General features: G+C 41.8%; 1 protein-coding gene across 3 annotated transcripts in view; it reads right to left on the bottom strand.

Moving 5' to 3' along the window:
* The window catches only part of RHOT1 (ras homolog family member T1), a 49404-nt gene extending 30366 nt beyond the window's left edge, over window positions 1–19038 (bottom strand). Inside the window, exons 1-7 of one of the 3 annotated variants that reach the window (XM_033138756.1) lie at window positions 18796–19038; window positions 10163–10221; window positions 8584–8665; window positions 4103–4146; window positions 2190–2243; window positions 1246–1298; window positions 175–283 (exon numbers count right to left, since the gene is read on the bottom strand). In XM_033138756.1, coding sequence (XP_032994647.1) covers window positions 175–283; window positions 1246–1298; window positions 2190–2243; window positions 4103–4146; window positions 8584–8665; window positions 10163–10221; window positions 18796–18832 — 438 coding nt within the window. In that variant the 5' untranslated portion in view covers window positions 18833–19038. The remainder of the gene's footprint in view (window positions 1–174; window positions 284–1245; window positions 1299–2189; window positions 2244–4102; window positions 4147–8583; window positions 8666–10162; window positions 10222–18795) is intronic. The other 2 variants (XM_033138757.1, XM_033138758.1) reach the window with 2 other exon arrangements.

The raw sequence follows: 19038 nt of genomic DNA, 5'->3' as shown, positions 1-19038 counted from the left end.
AACGAGAAGTTAACAAGAACATGAATCGCAGAAATATAAGAATTTGATGAGAGTACTGGCTATGGAGCGTGGGAAACCACTTTAATAAAATTGTATTAAAGTGAACTAATCTCATTAAAGTTAACAATGTAACCATTAAGCTACTGTGAACGCTAAGAAAAGGCTTTTGATTACCTCTACGCAAGTTTCTATCTCTGTATATTGGTTCATAATGGGAAGGATCGTCTCCATACTACTGTATTCAACCAGATCTGATTTGTTCCCAACTAGTATAAGAGGCAGCCTGAAAATAAGTTGAGAAAAGTTTTCGCAATCAAATATAATAGCAGTTATTTGGCACCATATAATACTACCATCTTTATGACCGTCCACTGAACTATTATATAAGCAGGTTTGTGTTTCAATTTGGTAAAAAGGAAACAAATTTGAGTAAAACTGGGTCTTCTTCAAGAGCAAGCATTTGCGAAATTGAAGATTCTGATTTCCCTTGGAAAAATATTTATGACTAGCAAATCAGTTAGCCAATGAAAATTACAATGCCTGCTAAACCTAAGTCACAAAGGACTTCACTTTGAAGTTCTTTACAGCAGGTGGCCTCAAAGCCAAGAGCTCCGGTGTCTGTATCAAAAAAAATGCATTAAGCACACAATAATTAAAAACAAGGCAGCCTTGAAATTTCAAGTAACCTCTGTAGAAATTCATGTACTATACATTCACTAAAGTACCCAGTGTATTAAGCATATAATGCACAAGCTAATTGAAAAATGTCATTTTTAAAACTTTAGGAAACTTAAAAACAGTTTCCTGAAGTCTCTGCCTAAGATATGACCTGATTTAAGCCAAGCAAAGAAAAAAAATGTTTAGAAGATAATTTGAATTTATCATCGACCTTCTTCTGAAACACAATTGCAATTTCAGCTTCCAACACTATTCTTCAGATAGCGTAACAGTTTAACTATTTGGGTTTAAAGAAATAAAGTGTTTTGTGAAGCATCTACCACCCTTAGATAAATAATTGTCAGAGCACTGCAGCTCGCCAGAGACTATAAATGTTACGTTCATAATAACAATTGCCTCAATTATAAAAGACAAATACAGTATAAACTGCACATAAAGTAGATCATGAGTGTTTAATCAGTAAGTGTTCAGGCCTTGTTTCATACTGACACTTTTTGCTTCAGCAAAGCTTGTAAAACACTCTCAGATTTGCATTTAACCTATTTACATTGTTTTAAACTTATGTACCTGCTGTCTTTGTCTGTTCTTTCATTAATGAGAGGAATCCATCGACTTGTTACCTAGATCAACAAATTAGTGTTAATAAATAATATTAGACTGGGCCGTTATTTACATTCAACCCGAAACAAATGCTTTACCACATGCTTTCTGGATTCAATGAGTATTGGAACCCCTTAAAAAGACTGGCAGACAAATTCGCCCCAAGAATTGGATTAAAATTTGGGAATCCTGAACCTCGAAAACCGTTTCCAGTTGTTGTTTTTTTTAAAGAAAAATGCCTTAACATTATTACACAGGTGGTATTGCACTGCTCTGCAAATGTCGAAAATGTTTTCTTCTATATCGCCCAGTTGCAATAAATTTGGTATGTATTATCATTTATGGTGGGAATGCCAGCTGGTGCAAGATTTTTGGAATTTAATTTTGGCAGAAATGATAAATACTACTAAAGTTTTCCAGAATTAATACTATGGAAACACCAGAAGAATGGAAAAGCAAGTCAAACAGCATACCCCACAACCATAAACCCAAAGAAGCACAGAAACGTGGTCGCTCTCCACCCAGAGAAACTTGTGTTTCAGTGCATTTTATCATTATTTCAGTGCTTTGGAAGTTGGGAGTCCTTCGCTTCTAATACAGAATGTTCATGCAGTCGTCTTACAAAAATGCTAGCTTTTTCTATCCCGCACACCCTTCCTTAAATGTAAGCAGGACAGGAGGAAGAGAGACCAATGCACCAAGCCAGTTGTAATGTACTTTGCAAGACTGAAAAAGCTGTATTTAGGGGGGAAGGGAGGGAGATATTTGGCATATGAAGATAAACCACGTCTTGACATTCAAAGCTTTTTACAATTGAGAATCTGGACACCTTAAATATAAACTTGCACACTGAAGGGGTAGGCCACATCATGAACACCAGCTAGAACACAACAAAAATGCTTTCCTCATACCTTTTCAATTGAATTCTTGTTGTTAACTGCATATACTATGCAAATTACATTCGCCTGGAACAGAGAAGAAATAGCCAGATGAGGACGGTAAGGTTTTCTGAGATTTTAGTGCCAAGAAGAACAAATCTTAGAATACATTACAGGTGGAAATGGGAAAAGCTGCATAACTGTATTGTCATGGACAACTAAAATCAAGATGACACAAATGAACAAAATGCATTTATCTGCATACTGGGCTGTACTGAACACTGTGCAAGTTGAAGACCAGTTTGCAAAACCAATCTTTCCTTTCCTGTCCAGTCCCCTGCAATGCCTTGTCTCCCCATAAAATCTTAAGAGAAAGCCAGAGGTAGGGAATCACCCAAGATCAGGTGGAAGAATCTTGCACTCTGTTGCAGCAAGATTATTCCAGCTAAAGTAGGCCAGAAACACCATTAATTGCATTTATCTTTTGTTTATGGATCTCGAGCATCTGCTTCCTTCAACACTTAAGTCAGAACAAAAAAAGTCGATGAGGACTTTTTCTTCCAAAAGGTTTTGCAAATATTTATCCAAAAGATGTTTTATGAAGGAGAAGGAAAATATGTTTTCCACACCAGCATCTGGGTTAGCTGTGACTAAGAGAAAAGGCTTGCTTCTTATACCTGTTGGTTTGCATCCCACAGAGCAATGGTTCAAGCAGAAGGCAGTTGTACTTGTGCATAGGGAACCCCTATTTGGTGTGTCATAGAATCAAAGAGTTGGAAGGGACCACGAGGGTCATCTAGTCCAACCCTCTGCAATGCAGGAAATCTTTGGCCCAACGTGGGGCTCAAACCCACGACCCTGAGATTAAGAGTCTCATGCTCTACCGACTGAGCTGTTTTACACACAATCGTATCCTATGCCACATGGGCTGTGTCCCAAACCTTAGGAGCAATGGTGTGTACAGGCAGTGAGAAAATTTTGCTCACAGCTTGTTGAATCCAAGCCAGTATGTTCATGTGGTAAAAAATGGAAAAAGCCAAAGATTACTTCTTGCATGGTTCTGGCTTGTAGGTTGGAAAAGCATTTAAAAAAAATTAAAAGTTAGAGCTTTGAGGACTTGACTTGATCCAACGGCTGGCCTCAATCAAGGCATTTCAGTTTTCAGCCTAGATATAGCCAACATGGTGTTCTCTATATATTGCTGGAATATAACTCCTGCAAGTCCCAGCTTGCATGGCCAATGTTGTTCCTCATCTCGAAGGCCCTACATTGGTTACCAATGGTCTAACCCAATGGCCGGAGATAGAGAAGGAGAGCATTTTACAGTATGAGGCAGGGGTCAGCAAAAGCATGCTGATTCCCGGAACGTACGCAGGCCAGATTTAGAAGGCGATTGGGCCGGATCCTGCCCCCGGACCTTAGTTTGCCTACCCATGACCTGAGGGTCTGCAAGGTAACTAGATCATTCTCTGCAGAAATAAACTTGTGCAACCTTATGAACATTACACCACACATATACAAAAAATTAAAATAAACACCAGTCACCTGTTATTTTACAGGCTGCACCAATTCCCCACACCTGTGCTCAGAGAGCTATGCCCTTGAATGACTCCAGAGTAAATTAAAGCCAGTCTAGCCTTTCTTAGGTGGAAATATAGCGGTAGCTCGGGTTAAGAACTTAATTCATTCTAGAGGTCCGTTCTTAACCTGAAACTGTTCTTAACCTGAGGTACCACTTTAGCTAATGGGGCCTCCCGCTGCTGCTGCGTGATTTCTGTTCTCATCCTGAAGCAAAGTTCTTACCCCGAGGTACTATTTCTGGGTTAGTGGAGTCTGTAACCTGAAGCGTCTGTAACCCGAGGTACCACTGTAATTTCACCCTGACACTGTTTTACAAGGCAAATATAAAACAAAGCATTTCGGAGAAAAAGGCACATTTGACTCACTTGCGATATTTCATTATGGAGCTGTTCGTCACTTTGTTCGGCTTCTGTGCGAAACAAGAGAAGTTTGGTTATTGTTCGTTTGCTCTGTGATGATGATGATTCAATCAATGAGGTATATGAAAACTGCTAATGAAGTGGAGAAGCATTTGCCAACTGGAATCAAGTTTTCAGCTAAAAATGCATTTTGTCTAAAGCTGACACATTCATCTATCTTAAAAAGTTTTATATCGACCCTCCAATCTGGATTCCCCAAATCCAACTCTGCAGATGGCAGAGAAAACTACACTCCTTTATCTTCTCATACAAAAAACCAAGAATAAGCCTCAAATACCTGCACCTCCTCACCTCAGAAGGAGGATGGGGAATCCCCAACATAGAAGCATATTACAGTGCCAACCAAATATGCCATATAACCTAAACAAAATGCTGGAGAGGGTGCACCTCCACAGGCACATACCTCCACATGTGGTGGGAGTGTCCCAAAATCCAATTATCCTGGACAACAGCCATACGAGAAATATGTAAAATAACCAAGCAAATATTAGAAATCACCCCAGAATTGGCCCTACTAAACATCTTCCAAGACAACAATGCCCACTTACACCACAAAGAACTCATAACCCGCCAACTCTCAGCAGCCAGAAACATCATAACCAGACATTGGAGAGACCTGTAAGGAGTAAGCATGGACCAATGGTACCAAATAGTATGGGAAACAGCCTTACTAGAAAAATTAACCAATAAACTGAAACTGACACGGGGACAAATAGAAGAAGACGCCTTCACCCCGGTATGGCTCCCCTTTATCACATACACAACCCAACATGACAATGACAAAAATCCACCAACAGCATGTGAATCAACATGGCTAACCTGATCCAAAACACCCACCCACCCCACTCACACATGAAAACAAAGACCACCACAGCCAACCACAAATGAATAGCCATACCCTAGAGGCCAACCCCAACCTCTCTCACCACCAAAGGAACACAAGCAGAGAACCTGCACAAGCAACGCTGACACAAAACCCCACATATATTAAGTAAAATAGAAAGATTGCCACCCCACCCCCACTCATCTCCCCCCCTCCACCTCTTTTCCCCTTTTCTTCCTAATGTCTCAACAAATGAAACTGATTTGTAAAAAAAAGTTATATGGGGGAAAAAATACAAGACATGGCACACACCTTTGTAAATCAAGAAAATATTTAATTAAAATACATTAAAATAAGTTTTATATCGCCTCCAGCAGATACCATCATCTCCTCAGGCCTTCTTTAATTAAAGAACAGATTTCTTACATTTTTTTCCTTAGTAGTTTTCACAATGTTTGTGGCTACATTATGCAAGAAGATTTTTTTCAGAAAGCAACAGCCATTTTCAATCCAGAGAATTTAGTCATTTTACTACTGATTTCCAACACAGCCATGAACATATGTTAATTCATAACAGTTTTACTATTTAAAATGCGCATGTTTTATCTCACAGCTTCATTGCACTGGTAAAATAAAGACTTGGGTGCACTCTTCCTGTGTGGTTTCATCCAAAAACGTGGAAATATCCTTGGCTACATGCTCTTTAGCTTTCAGCTCCCAAGGGAAATCACATGGAAGTGGAAAATAATTTAGATGAGAATGAAAAGTATATACTGTCATAAGGAAAGAATGTCACAGAGAAAAGAATTCTTGCAGCACAGTCTCCAAAGCAGCTTCTAACACGTATTTTCCTGAATACCATCTTAAAAGCTATGCTGATACAGATGGGGAAGAACCGCCTGTTTTTCTTGCTTGAACAAGGCATTGAGTTTCGGAAATGAAGCGTATAGGAAAGACAACAAAAAACTTTACAAGTTCAAGAAAACTGTCAGGCAAAAGCTCTGTTTTGCATGGTTAACTGGAACAAGTTTGGGCACTGGGATTTGCAAAGCCATAGCTTTAAGGCAGACATGTCCAACCACTTGACCGCGATTGACAGGTAGATCCCTGGGGTGATCCTGGTAGATTGTGGGTGATCGCGGGATGAAATAAAGTGGTCAAGGATTCTCGCCGCACCCTATCACCCGGCGCTAGGTCCCTCTGCTGCTGCTGCTGCTGCTGCTGCTGCAGGAGCAGCAGCAGCAGCAGCAGCAGCAGCAGGGGAAGCTTGGCCAAGCAGCAATTGCAAGTAAGCGTGATGCGTGTGAGTGGCAGGCTGGTGATCGATGTTTGGCATTCCCACCCCAAAAAGTTTTAGAACCCTGCCTCCCCAAAGGCTCAACAACTCTGGGCAACCCTCCCCCCACAACTGTGGGCAACCCTCCGCAAGAAAAGCTCAACAACTCTGGTCAATCTCCCCCCACCCCACGCACACTCCTCCTCCCTCCAAGGACAATGGGTAGATAACTGCCAGTTTTTTTACACTGGGAGTAGATCGCAGTCTCTTGAGACTTGGACGTGCCTGCTTTAAGGCATCTCAGTTAGTCCTACATAATTCTGGCTAGGCTGTAAGCCTCACATTGGCATCCCAAGTACTGCTGTGGACGGTGACATGGAGACTTGTGATTATCTATAGCAGGGCTATACCTTTAAAACTAGCTAACCACAGTGCTTGAGAGCACTTTCCCACGTAGCCAGTTAATGGATTTGAGCTATAGCCAAAAAGTTATTCCATTCCATTTACATATATACAGCTGGCCCTCCTTGATGACAAGTGAGAGGGTAAAGCTATTCCTTGATTCACAGGATGGTACTCTGTATGTGCACCTCAACTTTCATTCTGATGTTTCCATGGAGGGATCATGCCTCTTTGAATTTTGCATCATCCTCCACACTTTTCAGAACGTGCTAAATTTCATTCTTATCCGTCACTACTCAAATAGTTACCGGAGTACAAAAAAAATACCAAAACAGTTAAGCTAAACGCAAGGCCTCACTTCACTCAAACAAAAAGCAAGGGTGGGAATCCCGCTAAGATGGCTGAGAGCTTAACTGCTTCAGATTTTTTCCATAAAATCTCTCAAACACTCCCGTGATGACACAACATAGTTGTCAGAGCACTGCCAGAATGGAAACACTGTGCAGTATCCAAAGAACTCGTTCCTCTTAGGCAACATAACTTTTATCTCCTCCATCCACCTATATCTGTTCCGAGGGTTCTTCCAAACCTCAAGAGCAGAATTGAGGAGGGAGTGCCGGGCGGAGGGTTCTGTTGCGCTAATTAAAATCCTTGCGCTGATGCAACGAGTTAGTTGGATACCACCCACTTCTCTCAATAAAGCACAAGAGCTTACAGTGCATGCACAAATAGGAAGCATGGCTATTCAACCAATTAAAAACACATTTGCTTTACTCCAAGGTATTTGGCAGAAGCTAATGTAGTTCTGCCTGGGATGCAGGTGCCGCTGTGGGTTAAACCACAGAGCCTAGGGCTTGCTGATCAGAAGGTCAGCAGTTCGAATCCCTGCGACGGGGTGAGCTCCCGTTGCTCGGTCCCAGCTTCTGCCCACCTAGCAGTTCGAAAGCACGTCAAAGTGCAAGTAGATAAATAGATACCGCTCCAGCAGGAAGGTAAACGGCGTTTCCATGCGCTGCTCTGGTTCGCCAGAAGCCGCTTAGTCATGCTGGCCACATGACCCGGAAGCTGTACGCCGGCTCCCTTGGTCAGTAACGAAAGATGAGCGCCGCAACCCCAGAGTCGGACACGACTGGACCTAATGGTCAGGGGTCCCTTTACCTTTAATGTAGTTCTGCACCTAGCCAGATGTACATTAAATCTATCTTAAATACCAGGTGCCTTGGTAGCTGCAGGCAGGCAGAGAAGAAGCCAAGCACTCTATACCTGGAAGAGTTGCCAGGAGCCTTCTCAGCAATCTTCCTGCCAAAGGTCTTCCATCTCAACTACCATGTGACTACAGGCAGCTTCCAAAGAGCACTTACCATATTTCAGGGTATCTAAGTGACTACTTCCATTTATGTAACAACAACAACAAACAAACAAACAAACAAACAACTTATGAACTCTCTTCCAAACACATTTCAAAGAGATTTATAAAAACAGCTACGAGAGTTTTAAAACAAGTAAAAAATACAACTAAAGATGGGTTTCATAACAATACAAAATGTACACCTAAGCCAGGTATCTTTTCATACACCTGAAAAAAGGCCTTTTATCCCCTGGCTAAAAAATTGAGCATTTTCCATCTGTTGGGTTATATGGGTGTGCATAAGGAAAAAAGTGATATTTGTGGGGATCGTGGGAGTGTTTGGGATATTAGTTTATCAGTAGAAGGGTGCATGAACTATAGAGTCAGGGAGCCGGTGTCCTCTTTTATGTGTTGATAGGCAGAGGGAGTTTCTTGGTTCTTTAGTTCTCTGTCTTGTAAATGTACTTTTCAACATCTTCCTTTATAGTGTCGGTCAATTATATTGTGATCACTCTCTCTCTCTCTCTCCCCCACCACCTTTTCGTTTTATAAATCTGTCAAATCATCAGATCCATTACCTGAATAATCCACTATATGGGTTGGCACTCTCTCTGGGGTAACATCAGCTGGAATGGTGATTTCTTCTGCTCGGGGAGGAACCTGCATTTGTGAAAAAGGAGCATTCTTGAAACTAGCCCAAATGCCAAAGAAAACTTGATAAATACAATCAGAAACCTTTGAAGCAAACAGAAATTTAGCTAACATATTTCAGATCCTTAACACTTACATGGTTTTACAGCCTCTATCAAGGAAATTCCAAGTCCTTGCATATTTTGCCAAAGCCAAGTTTTGAAATTGAGCACTTTGTAATGAATAGTCCAATATACTTTAAATTCATTTCATGGTTTCTACACATAAACTTCAGTTATGAATCAGTTTGAAGTATTTCTGCTATGTATCTCCCTGATCAATGAATGTCAAGATAAACAGGACTGAGCTATGAAATCCCACTAAATATTTAGCATATTGGCTGTTTTCCTCATTAGTCTGGAATGAGCAACAGGCTGGATCACAATAATGCTGTTCTCAGACCAGTCAGTGATTCTGCCAAGTCTTTCACTACCTGTGCATCACCATGGAATTTATTATTTACAAAATGTATATACTGTCCTTCATTTTGAAGAAATCTCAGGGTACAAGAAAATATCAGAACAAAAACACATTAAAACAACAAAGTATGACACATTTTTTAAAAAATGCATCAGCAACCCCCATCTATGGTAGCAAAAACCAGTCAATAAAAATCATCACTAAAAGCTGAGTAGTGAAAGTTCAGCAAACGCTTGGATGAACTAGAGCTCATTCAACCCAGCATGTTGACAGATTTTATCCTAATGGGAATTATACCAATATCACCGTGCAGGCTGGTGAATGAAATCGACTGCCAAACCCAGCAGACAAACGATGAACTTGAAATGCATAAAACAGTACCAGTGCACCCATATGGCAAAAAGCTGAAGTCCTTTGCATTTTATTTTGCTTTGTTTGCAAACATTCTGCGGACAGCTGCTGATCTTTATTAAAACATATTTTAATAACTATGCTACAGTTTTAGGTGTTTGGAGAGGAAAGAGAACAAAAGCAGAGTTGGATCCAGGTATCTGACTAACAAGAGCTTGTGGAAGCTGACATTTTCTGCCCCATCCTCAGAGCCTCCCAAACAACCTCCCGCCCCTGACTGGGAAGGGCTGCAGCACAGGGGGAGATGGTCAAAAAGCAGGCGGAGGCTGCTCACATCATCTGTGAGTGGAGCTGAAGGTGTCTCTGCCTCGTTTTCTGCCACCTGCCCATTACCCGCTCAGTCTCCCATGCCACAGTCCCAACTCCACCCTCATCAACAAGGTTCATCTGCCCCTTGGGGGAAATGTCAGCTTCCACCACAACTGTGGGCAGATCTCCAGATTCAATCCTTCAAATTCCATAAAAACAATAACTGTGTAATTGTTTGATTTTATGATTTTTCTACTTCTTTTATGGGACTAAAAAAAACAAACACCTTTTCCTAATGGAATTATTGATTATCATGCAAATTGCAAAACGCCCGGAGGATGCTGTTGCTCGGGAAATATAGAGATAGCTAAAACAAATACATCTTACCTCTTCGGGAAATTCTTCACTGACAAGAGACATAATAAGTGACGTCTTCCCAACTCTGGCTGTGAAATTTGAACACACACAAATTAGCAGAGGGTTTCTATAACCACACATCTTATTTTGGCAGAAGGCCAGAGTGACATGAAGCTTTATTTGAACTGACCAGCAACAAATCTGTAGTGCAGACAAGCCCTGCTTGAAGAAAAGATCCTTCTTTTTTAAAGTGACAGATACAAAAATAAAATGAACTAGGGGCATGGATTATTTCTAGGTGCCTTAGCTCAGTTCACATAAACAGAGCATCACATGGGAAGGAAAGAAACACCCCTGCTCGAGTATAAAACAAACACTACTCTGTCAAGATAAGAACAAAACCCTCACATTCCGGTTCAATTTAACAATTGGCAAATTAGAGTTTGTCTTACTGAGTGACTATTTTGAAGTCTACTTGGCTTCAGGGATAGTGGGCCAGCCCTGTCTTCAGGTTTACAGAAATTAAGTTTTGCCTGCTTCAACTGTAGAGAATGGAGTAAATGGCTTTTCAACGAATGGCAAATTATTATATTTTGGTGCAAAGTTAAACTTTAACAAAAAGCAGTACCAAATTTGAACAAATCCTGTGAGAAATACACCAGGGTTAAGCGTCCAGAATTTTGACTCTTTTTAGAACGTGACAGTAAGGCAGATACTTGGAAAGCCCTCGTTATGTCACAATGCACGTTTCAAGGCAAAGACTTCCACACAACCAGGACAGGATGAGTCCCAGTTTCTGGATGTCTAATAGGGCTGTGAACAAAACTGGTCCTGTAGCATTTTGCACAAGCAGGGAAAGGGCAAAATGTGGTTTGGGTGCACAATTCAGCTTCCTCAACATTTCAATCTTCATTTGCTGAAATGGTGAAGGGGGAGGGGGACAACATGTATTTTAGTCTTTGCAGTTTCCAAGATAAGCTTGAAAGTATGTGGACACCACCTGATGAAGTCTCAGAAGGCAAAGGGGTTCTGAAATATGCTTTCCAATGTTGGGGCTTCAATGCCCTGGATAGTTCATTCTTTCTCCAGCTAAAAGCAGAGCTATTAATTAAAAATTAAAAGTTCACAATCATGCTAACCAAGACATTGTGCAGCTTGCATGATTTGCACAATCCAAACAAATAACAGAATTCAGATTTCTTGGTGTATTATTATTAGTTTTTGTTCTGAGTGTAGGAAACACAGTGATAGTTAGAGGGCACAGACAACTCCATGGCCCATTTGACCTTTATATGATTGCTATACTTTTAACTTAATCTTAATTTTTAAGACAACAAATATTTGGAGCTTCATAATATTTTCGGGAGTAATATCTTTGTACGGTATGGACTGTCTCCTCTAAAGAATCTCGTGCCATTCTTCTCTATTACCAAGATTTCTCCTCTCTGTGCGATATTTGGCCAGAAGACTACAGCACGTGCCTCCCAGCTGATGCTGCCTTTCAAGTTTAAATAAAAGCTTCTTTCAGCAAAATCTTCACAATGAATTTTGGCATCAATTACATTATGTTTTGGGATTGGCTAGGATCACAGTATCAGAAACAGTTAGGTGGTTAATTACATCCTGGTCCAGAGACCTATTGAACCAAGTATTAGGTTACAAAAATCGCCACAAAATCAACTCAAAGTAATTCATAAAGTTTTCAAGATAGAATTATGAAAATCAAACAACACAGAGCTTTGCCTGAAACCTCATATCCCAGCTGTCCTTATTTTTGGAAAATGCAATGCTATGCCTTGCTATCTCCTCCATTGCTTCACTGCCGGGATGAGAAACCTGTGTTGGACTCCATCAGCCCCACTCAGCAAGCCCACTAGTCAGGAATGATGGGAGTTGTAGTCCAACAATTTTTGGAGGCTTGCAAATCCACATCCCTTCTTTAAAGGCATTACTCTGCCTCCATCCCTGTTCACACAGCTTTTTCCACTTCGGGTCTCCAATAAAGATCTGCCCTGCTGCTTCTTAACCATTTCTACCCCCCTTTCCTAAAATCTTATCCTCTCTCTCTTCAGGCGTGGGGAATGCCCCTGCTTCTCACGCTACTGCCTAATCCGCTCTCCTTCCTTCAGCAATGTCAGTCTCCTTCAGAGCTACATCTTCTCAAATTTCTTTCAATTATTCCTAGACACCCATTAGGAACCAGACGTTAGATTCCCAGACAAGGCAGCTAGTTTCTCAAGTACTTATTCAGTCAGGTCAGCACATTATTCTTACTAGAAACACTAAGAGGACAAGCAGATTTTGTGCCTGGCCTAGGAAATGTGCCATGTTTCTGGAACACGTTTGATTTGATCCATGTTTTAATAAGGATGCTATAATAAAAAAGCTGCATTAATTTAAAAAGAGGTGAAGTAGCACATAAAAATGGTGGGCTATTGAGGGGAGGAGAAAGCAGGTCAGCTTTAAATTTGCAAATGTGAACTATAATAGGTCAGGAATAGAGAGCTTTCTTCACAAATCAGTAGTTCCATATTTCGAACAAGGAGCAACAGAGACTATACATAACAAGCAGTGTCAGAAACTCAAGATATATGAGCTAAGGGCCAAATGGTTCCTTAAGCCAGGGTTACAGTTGCCAAAACGGAACACCTACTTGCCATTTAGGGGCTAGATGCTTTCTCGAAAGTTGCATTTTTCAATATGACTTTTTGGTTCCTGAAATTAATTCTGATTGTGCAGGTAAAATATAACGGACAGAATTCTACAGGATGTGTTGCTAGTGTGTGAAAACAGTCCAGACCCAAGGTTCCCCGGGCATGCATCTTGGTCACAAAGTGGCAGACAGTCAGGTGTAAAATACGCCTGGCCTATTTTGAATGCTGATAACAAGACTTGCAGGATGAGGTCTCCAGCTGAACTATTACTACTCCCTCTTTGGGCCCAACTCCCTTTATATTGGTAGCATTTACTGTTTCTAGAAATGCTATTTTAACAAAATCCAGCAACGTGCAGCATGTAGTCATGAAGCCTCGGTGCGAATTTTATGGAGTTCACCAACGATGCTATGCGTCACAGCTGCAGAAATAAACTCTGCCTCAACTATGGCTATTAGAGAATACTGGAAAAGTAGGAGAACCATCAGGATACGAAATAATATGTACACTTAGGCCAAGTGCACAAGAGCCTACCTGATGGGAGTTGGCCACAGAAGCCTCTGTTTTATGTAGAAAGCATCTAGGCTCTCACACACAGACCCAAAAAGACCAAATTTAATGCCCTCCAGTCATGATCTGGCAAACGTGAAGGGCAGAAGGGTACAGAGTGAGATGTGCTTCAGTAGGGGAAATAAGGCAACTGAATGGCTCCCCATCCCACCCCACCAAAAAATGTTTCAGCTGTTCTGTCAAAAAAGGTGGTCAGGTATTCAAGATGAATTACAAGCAGTACTTAACAAGACTTCTGCAATTCTAACTGCTGCCCCCCCCCCCGGCCACCCAATGATTTTTCATACAAAACTTGTTGCTGCTGGGGGGGGGGGTGGATCTCTTGCTGTTTGTTTTCTCAAAAGCAGACTCATACAGGACATTATCCCCCGTGTAGAAAGTGCTTCTTTAGCCTTTGTGCCGGATTTGGAGAGGGTTTAAGCACTTGCAACGTTAGGCAAATGCCGTTTGTCTATGTTGCATAATGCATCATTTTTTTTTATTTGGTTCAGAATGCTTCCCTGTGGTTTTGGGGAAATGAGGGAGAGGATGAAAGCAAGGCAAGGGATAATCGAGGCAATCCTCCTGTGCTGATATATGCCACCAATTTTAATACAGGTGATCTTTTATGGCTGTTACTTTGGCACACTTTTGTCTGACGCATGAAGAGCTCCAGTACGACTTCTTAAACCTGGAACTGAGAATTTGCTTGTTTGAGTCTATTTTAACTCTGGGACAACAGCTTTATATATAACAATTAGCGTTACACCTCAGAGCTTCATGGCGGTGTGGTATTTAACCTACTTTCTCTGTTTTCATGTACGGCAGAGAAGCCTGCTGCATCACACCACTTAAAATAGCATTCTGGAGTTTTCCTGCAAATTACTGAAGTTTAATGGTCTTCTTGTTCTCCCTTCCCCCACCAAAATAAAGACTTTATCGCAAAAAAAGAAGTAAGAGAAGGTCCCTGAAATGGAAACATGGTGCAAGTCAGGGGGCCTGAATTCACTTGAGTATTCAGAAAGAGGTTTCTCTCCTTAGCACAGGTTACAGAGATGTGAGGCAAGGTTTATTTGTTTTTTTAAAAGTTCAGTATTAAAACAGAAATAAATTCCTGAAAAACCATGTGTTGTAGACAGACAGCACCACCCACGGCAACCCCATAACTGCTCCTATCGGTAATGTACTGCAGGTGAATACAGGGGCAATACTGGCTGAACACCATAACAGTTACATGGTATGCAAGGGTCAGACGTGTTGAAAGTGCATATGATCTGTCCAGAGTGCTATCTGCAGAATTCTCACTGTGACCTTACAGGATGAATGTGATGGAAAACTGCTACTATCTTCCTCAGACCTCTAAAAAGGATCACCCTGCTTCCAGAAATAATCACACTATTCTTTTTGTGGAGGGACGCAGGTGGCGCTGTGGGTTAAACCACAGAACCTAGGGCTTCCTGATTAGAAGGTCGGCAGTTCAAATCCCTGCGACGGGGTGAGCTCAGTCCCAGCTCCTGCCCACCTAGCAGTTCAAAGGCACGTCAAAGTGCAAGTAGATAAATAGGTACCGCTCCGGAGGGAAGGTAAACGGCATTTCCGTGCGCTGCTCTGGTCCACCAGAAGCAGCTTAGTCATGCTGGCCACATGACCCGGAGGCTGTACGCTGGCTCCCTTGGCCATTAACGCGAGATGAGCACCGCAACCCCAGAGTTGGCCGCGACTGGATCTAATGGTCAGGGGTCCCTTTACCTTTATTCTTTTTGTATTTGATAGCCAAAACTGTTACAGCAGGATGTTAAAACTCCTTACAATGGGAAAACAGTAGCTAAGAGATGGGCATGTTCCTATTGATGTCAGTTTTGTATAAATTGTAGAAGTAGTAGTAGTAATAGTAATAATTTATACCCCACCCATCTGGCTGGGTTTCCCCAGCCACTCTGGGCGGCTCCCAACAGAATATTAAAAACACGATAAAACATCAAACATTAAAAACTACCCATCTTTAACAGTGCAAACATACTCCTACTTATTTCAATCATAATGCAAAAAGTGTCCCTACAAATCAGGATTAGTAATATAGCTGAATACCTCAATTTCAGTAATAATCATAATTTTTTTTATTTGTACCCCTCCCATCTGACTGGGTTTCCCCAGGCACTCTGGGGAGCTTCCAACAAATCTAAAAGCATAATAAAACAACAAACATAAAAAAACTTCTCTATCCAGGAAACAGTAATAATGAAATAAAGAATTATTCAGCTTAATACCACACACAACCAGTAAATCTCAGTTCCTTTTCCATTTCAAAATCCCATTGCCTTTAAACTACTGGTAAGTTAAGTTATCCCATAACTGTCTGCCATAAACACCAGGGACTGAATCCAATGGTTCCTTTAAGGGGGATGGAACAGACTCTGGCTCACCCCGCTTTCCTCTCTTCTGCACTGCAATCTTAAAATCTGTTCTGGAGGGTTGTGAGCCACTGCCTCCCGTCCACTGCAGATTCTTTGAAAAGAAACTGTACATTAAAACAAAATAAAAAATAAAAAAAATCATTCCAGTAGCACCTTAGAGACCAACTAAGTTTGTTCTTGGTATGAGCTTTCGTGTGTATGCACGCTTCTTCAGATACAGTCTCACTTAGAGAAAGGTTGCTTGTACATTTATATGAAGGCAAGTTTATTTGTTCAAAACTTTTAACTGGCTACAACTGCACTGAAATTGAAAAAAAAACTGTTTTCTAGATGGAAGGGTATTGTAATCCCCTTCTCAAGATACGCAATACACACACTTTTCGGCAAGGCAGACTTTAATCCTCAAGCAAAAATCAAAGAACAGCTGTAAGAAAATAATGTGTTGCCTGGTTTGACTGCATCCAAAAGTGAGCACATAGACTCATTACATCTGTACAATGATGCCAGAACTCATTTTAAGTAAACGTCATGTGCTACATAAAGCAGCATATACCGGCAGTTTAATAATAATAACTGGAACACACCCACAGCCCTTTCACAATCTTTAAACGCCAACTATCTTCAGCTGACTGGACTCTGAATCTCTGCTTCTACTGGTCAAGAAGCAGTGCAAGATTATTTTGAGCTATATTTACATTTTTATCTTAAGTCTGCAGAATAGGGTGCAATATGCATTCAAATAAATAAATATCCAGTAAAGACAACTCAGAATCTCAGTTATCTTCAGTATGAGTATAGGTTGCTGCCATTAAAAATGATAAAAACCTAAATGCGGTGTGAGCATATGTAGAGCTGGGGGAAAGAGGTAGAATGTACTGCATGCCATACAAAAGGGGGAAATGTTATCAAAAGATATACCTGCTTATTGCAGAAGTGCAAGTTTTGACTTTTCTATGGTACAACTTAATGTGTTATGGAAATCTAGTGTAACTGGAATCCACAGCAGAACCTCAAAGTGAGCATGTGTATTGCAAGCCATTACATATCTACAAATCTCATGCATGATCATGGCAGCACTCCAAACGTTACAATTCAAGAATAATTCTACATATAACAATGCAATACTGCCTTATATTAGTCCCTCAAATCAAATTTCAGGAATGAATTCATAATCAAAGGCAATAAAAACACACACACACACACACACACACACACACTGGACTCATTAATACACAGAACAATGCCAGGCATGTTTATTTCCTGGAAAACATGCAAAGGAATGTAGTCAAAGTCCTATATATTTGTGCCACTTTTTACTTTCCCAATATCCTTCACAAATTAGCACAAAAAGCAACAAATTAAAATAGTACACTAGTCAGGAAACACTTGCATTAAGAGAAAGTTGCATTAGGTAATAGCTGATTAGCTGACAGACTGGGTAGGCTGCCTGTTTATCTTATACAGCTTCACAAGAATACATTCTTTGCAGATAACGTTTTTTATCACAGGGTCACACGACATTATTTGCATACGTTTGTGGAACTGCTTTAAAAGTAAATCAATCACAAATTTTCAAGACAGCTGTAAAGCAGAAGGGATACTCATAACAGGATTGCCACTTTCAAACAAACTTTATAACCATCTGCATTTTGATTCAGCATGAGTCAGTAATGTGTCAGGTAGAAATCACAGACTGAGCTAAGGGTAAGTAATAATAATGAATGAAAGACTATCTATAGCAATATTTCCCAGTGTGAGACAGCTGACCTATTGCAGAGGAAGCTTGGTGAGGAATATTGTGAGGAATTACTGCTGTCTGACTTCCTCACAACAATACACTACTGACTGAAGATGACTGGTCTGACGGCAAGAATATGAAGATAGAAGAAGCGCTGGAATACACAAATAAATACAATGCCCCACCACCACACCAAAGTAAAAATTGAAACACTAGTCTTTTTCCCCCCCAGTGGGTAGAACAGATTGTAAAAGGGTTACTTCACTTCCCAACCACTTAGGAACATAGGAAGCTGTCCTGTACAGATTCAAGCCATTGGTCCACCTAGGTCAGGAGCAGGAAGGTGGGTAAGGGGATGTTGCTGAACTACAACTCTCATCAGCCCTAGCAAAAATGGCAAATGGCAAGGGATGATGGGAGTTGTAGTTCAGCAATATCTGGAGGGCTAAAGGCTTCCCACACCTGGTCTACACCGACTGACTCTCCCGAGTTTAGGCAGAGGCCTCTCCCAGCAATACGAGAAGATACTGGGAGTTGAACCTGCAATCTTCTGTGTGCAAAGCAGCTGTGCTAAGGCCGTGGAAATTCCAAAAAGAGTGAACCACCAAAAAAAAGTTAGAAAATTATTCCCTAACTTCCTACTCTGAAAAGGAACTATTTTATTTACCTCTCCTTCCAGGATTTATGTTGGGGGGGGGCGGGGACAGGACACCCACCTGTCGTCCTCCTCTGTCTGGCTCTGTCTAGCACAACAACAGTTGTTTAAAAAAAAATTCGACCCCAAGCATTCAGAAAAACCTATCAACACATTTCTACGATTCCTACTTTTGGTTAAGCAATTTATTTGATTTAGCCATCATTCCCACCCCACTGCCCATTTTACTAGCCTCTCCTCATCCTGTCCCTGCCCGAGTCTTGCAAAACTTTCTTTCTGCATCTTCAGCCTCCTCCGTTCGTGCTCTTTCCAATTCACCTCCCGTCCTCTTTTAGATATCCGCCCCCCCCCCCTCAAAAAACACACACAAACACATCCCTGTCTGTCCCAAGCGCCTGTTTTCCTGGACTCCCTCTTAAGTGAGCCCAGGTAAGCCTTTCCCTTGCCCAGAAAGATAGAAAACCTTCCATAAAATTAAAAAAGCAAGCCACGTGCGCCCCAAACTCCGCAGCGCCCTCCCTCCTTCTCCCCCCCCCCAGCACCCGCTCCCCGTTTACCTGGCCGTGGGGAGAGGGGCGGCCGTTGACCTGCGCCCCCTCCCCCTCGCGCCCCCTCCCCTCACAGCCTTGACCTTCCCTCTCCCCTCAACTCACGTTCTCCCACCAGCAGGATCCTCACGTCCTTCTTCATCGCCCCGCTCCTCTCTCTCTCTCTCCCGCCGGGCCCTCACAAGCCGGGGGGGCCGCTCACATCAGGGAGAAGGGAAGGGAAAGGGGAAGGCGAAGAGCCCCGCGGCCTGCTGAAACCTCCCGCCCTCTCTCGCCTCAACGAGCAACCGGCTCCTCGTTGACTCCGCCGCCCCGCTCGCAACCTTCCCCCCCTCCGCGGCCCATAGA

Source organism: Lacerta agilis, chromosome 2 (genome assembly GCF_009819535.1).
Source record: "Lacerta agilis isolate rLacAgi1 chromosome 2, rLacAgi1.pri, whole genome shotgun sequence".
In the NCBI taxonomy this organism is placed as follows: domain Eukaryota; kingdom Metazoa; phylum Chordata; class Lepidosauria; order Squamata; family Lacertidae; genus Lacerta; species Lacerta agilis.
The sequence above is the reverse complement of the archived record's forward strand: the minus strand, read 5'-3'. Positions and strand labels throughout refer to the sequence as shown.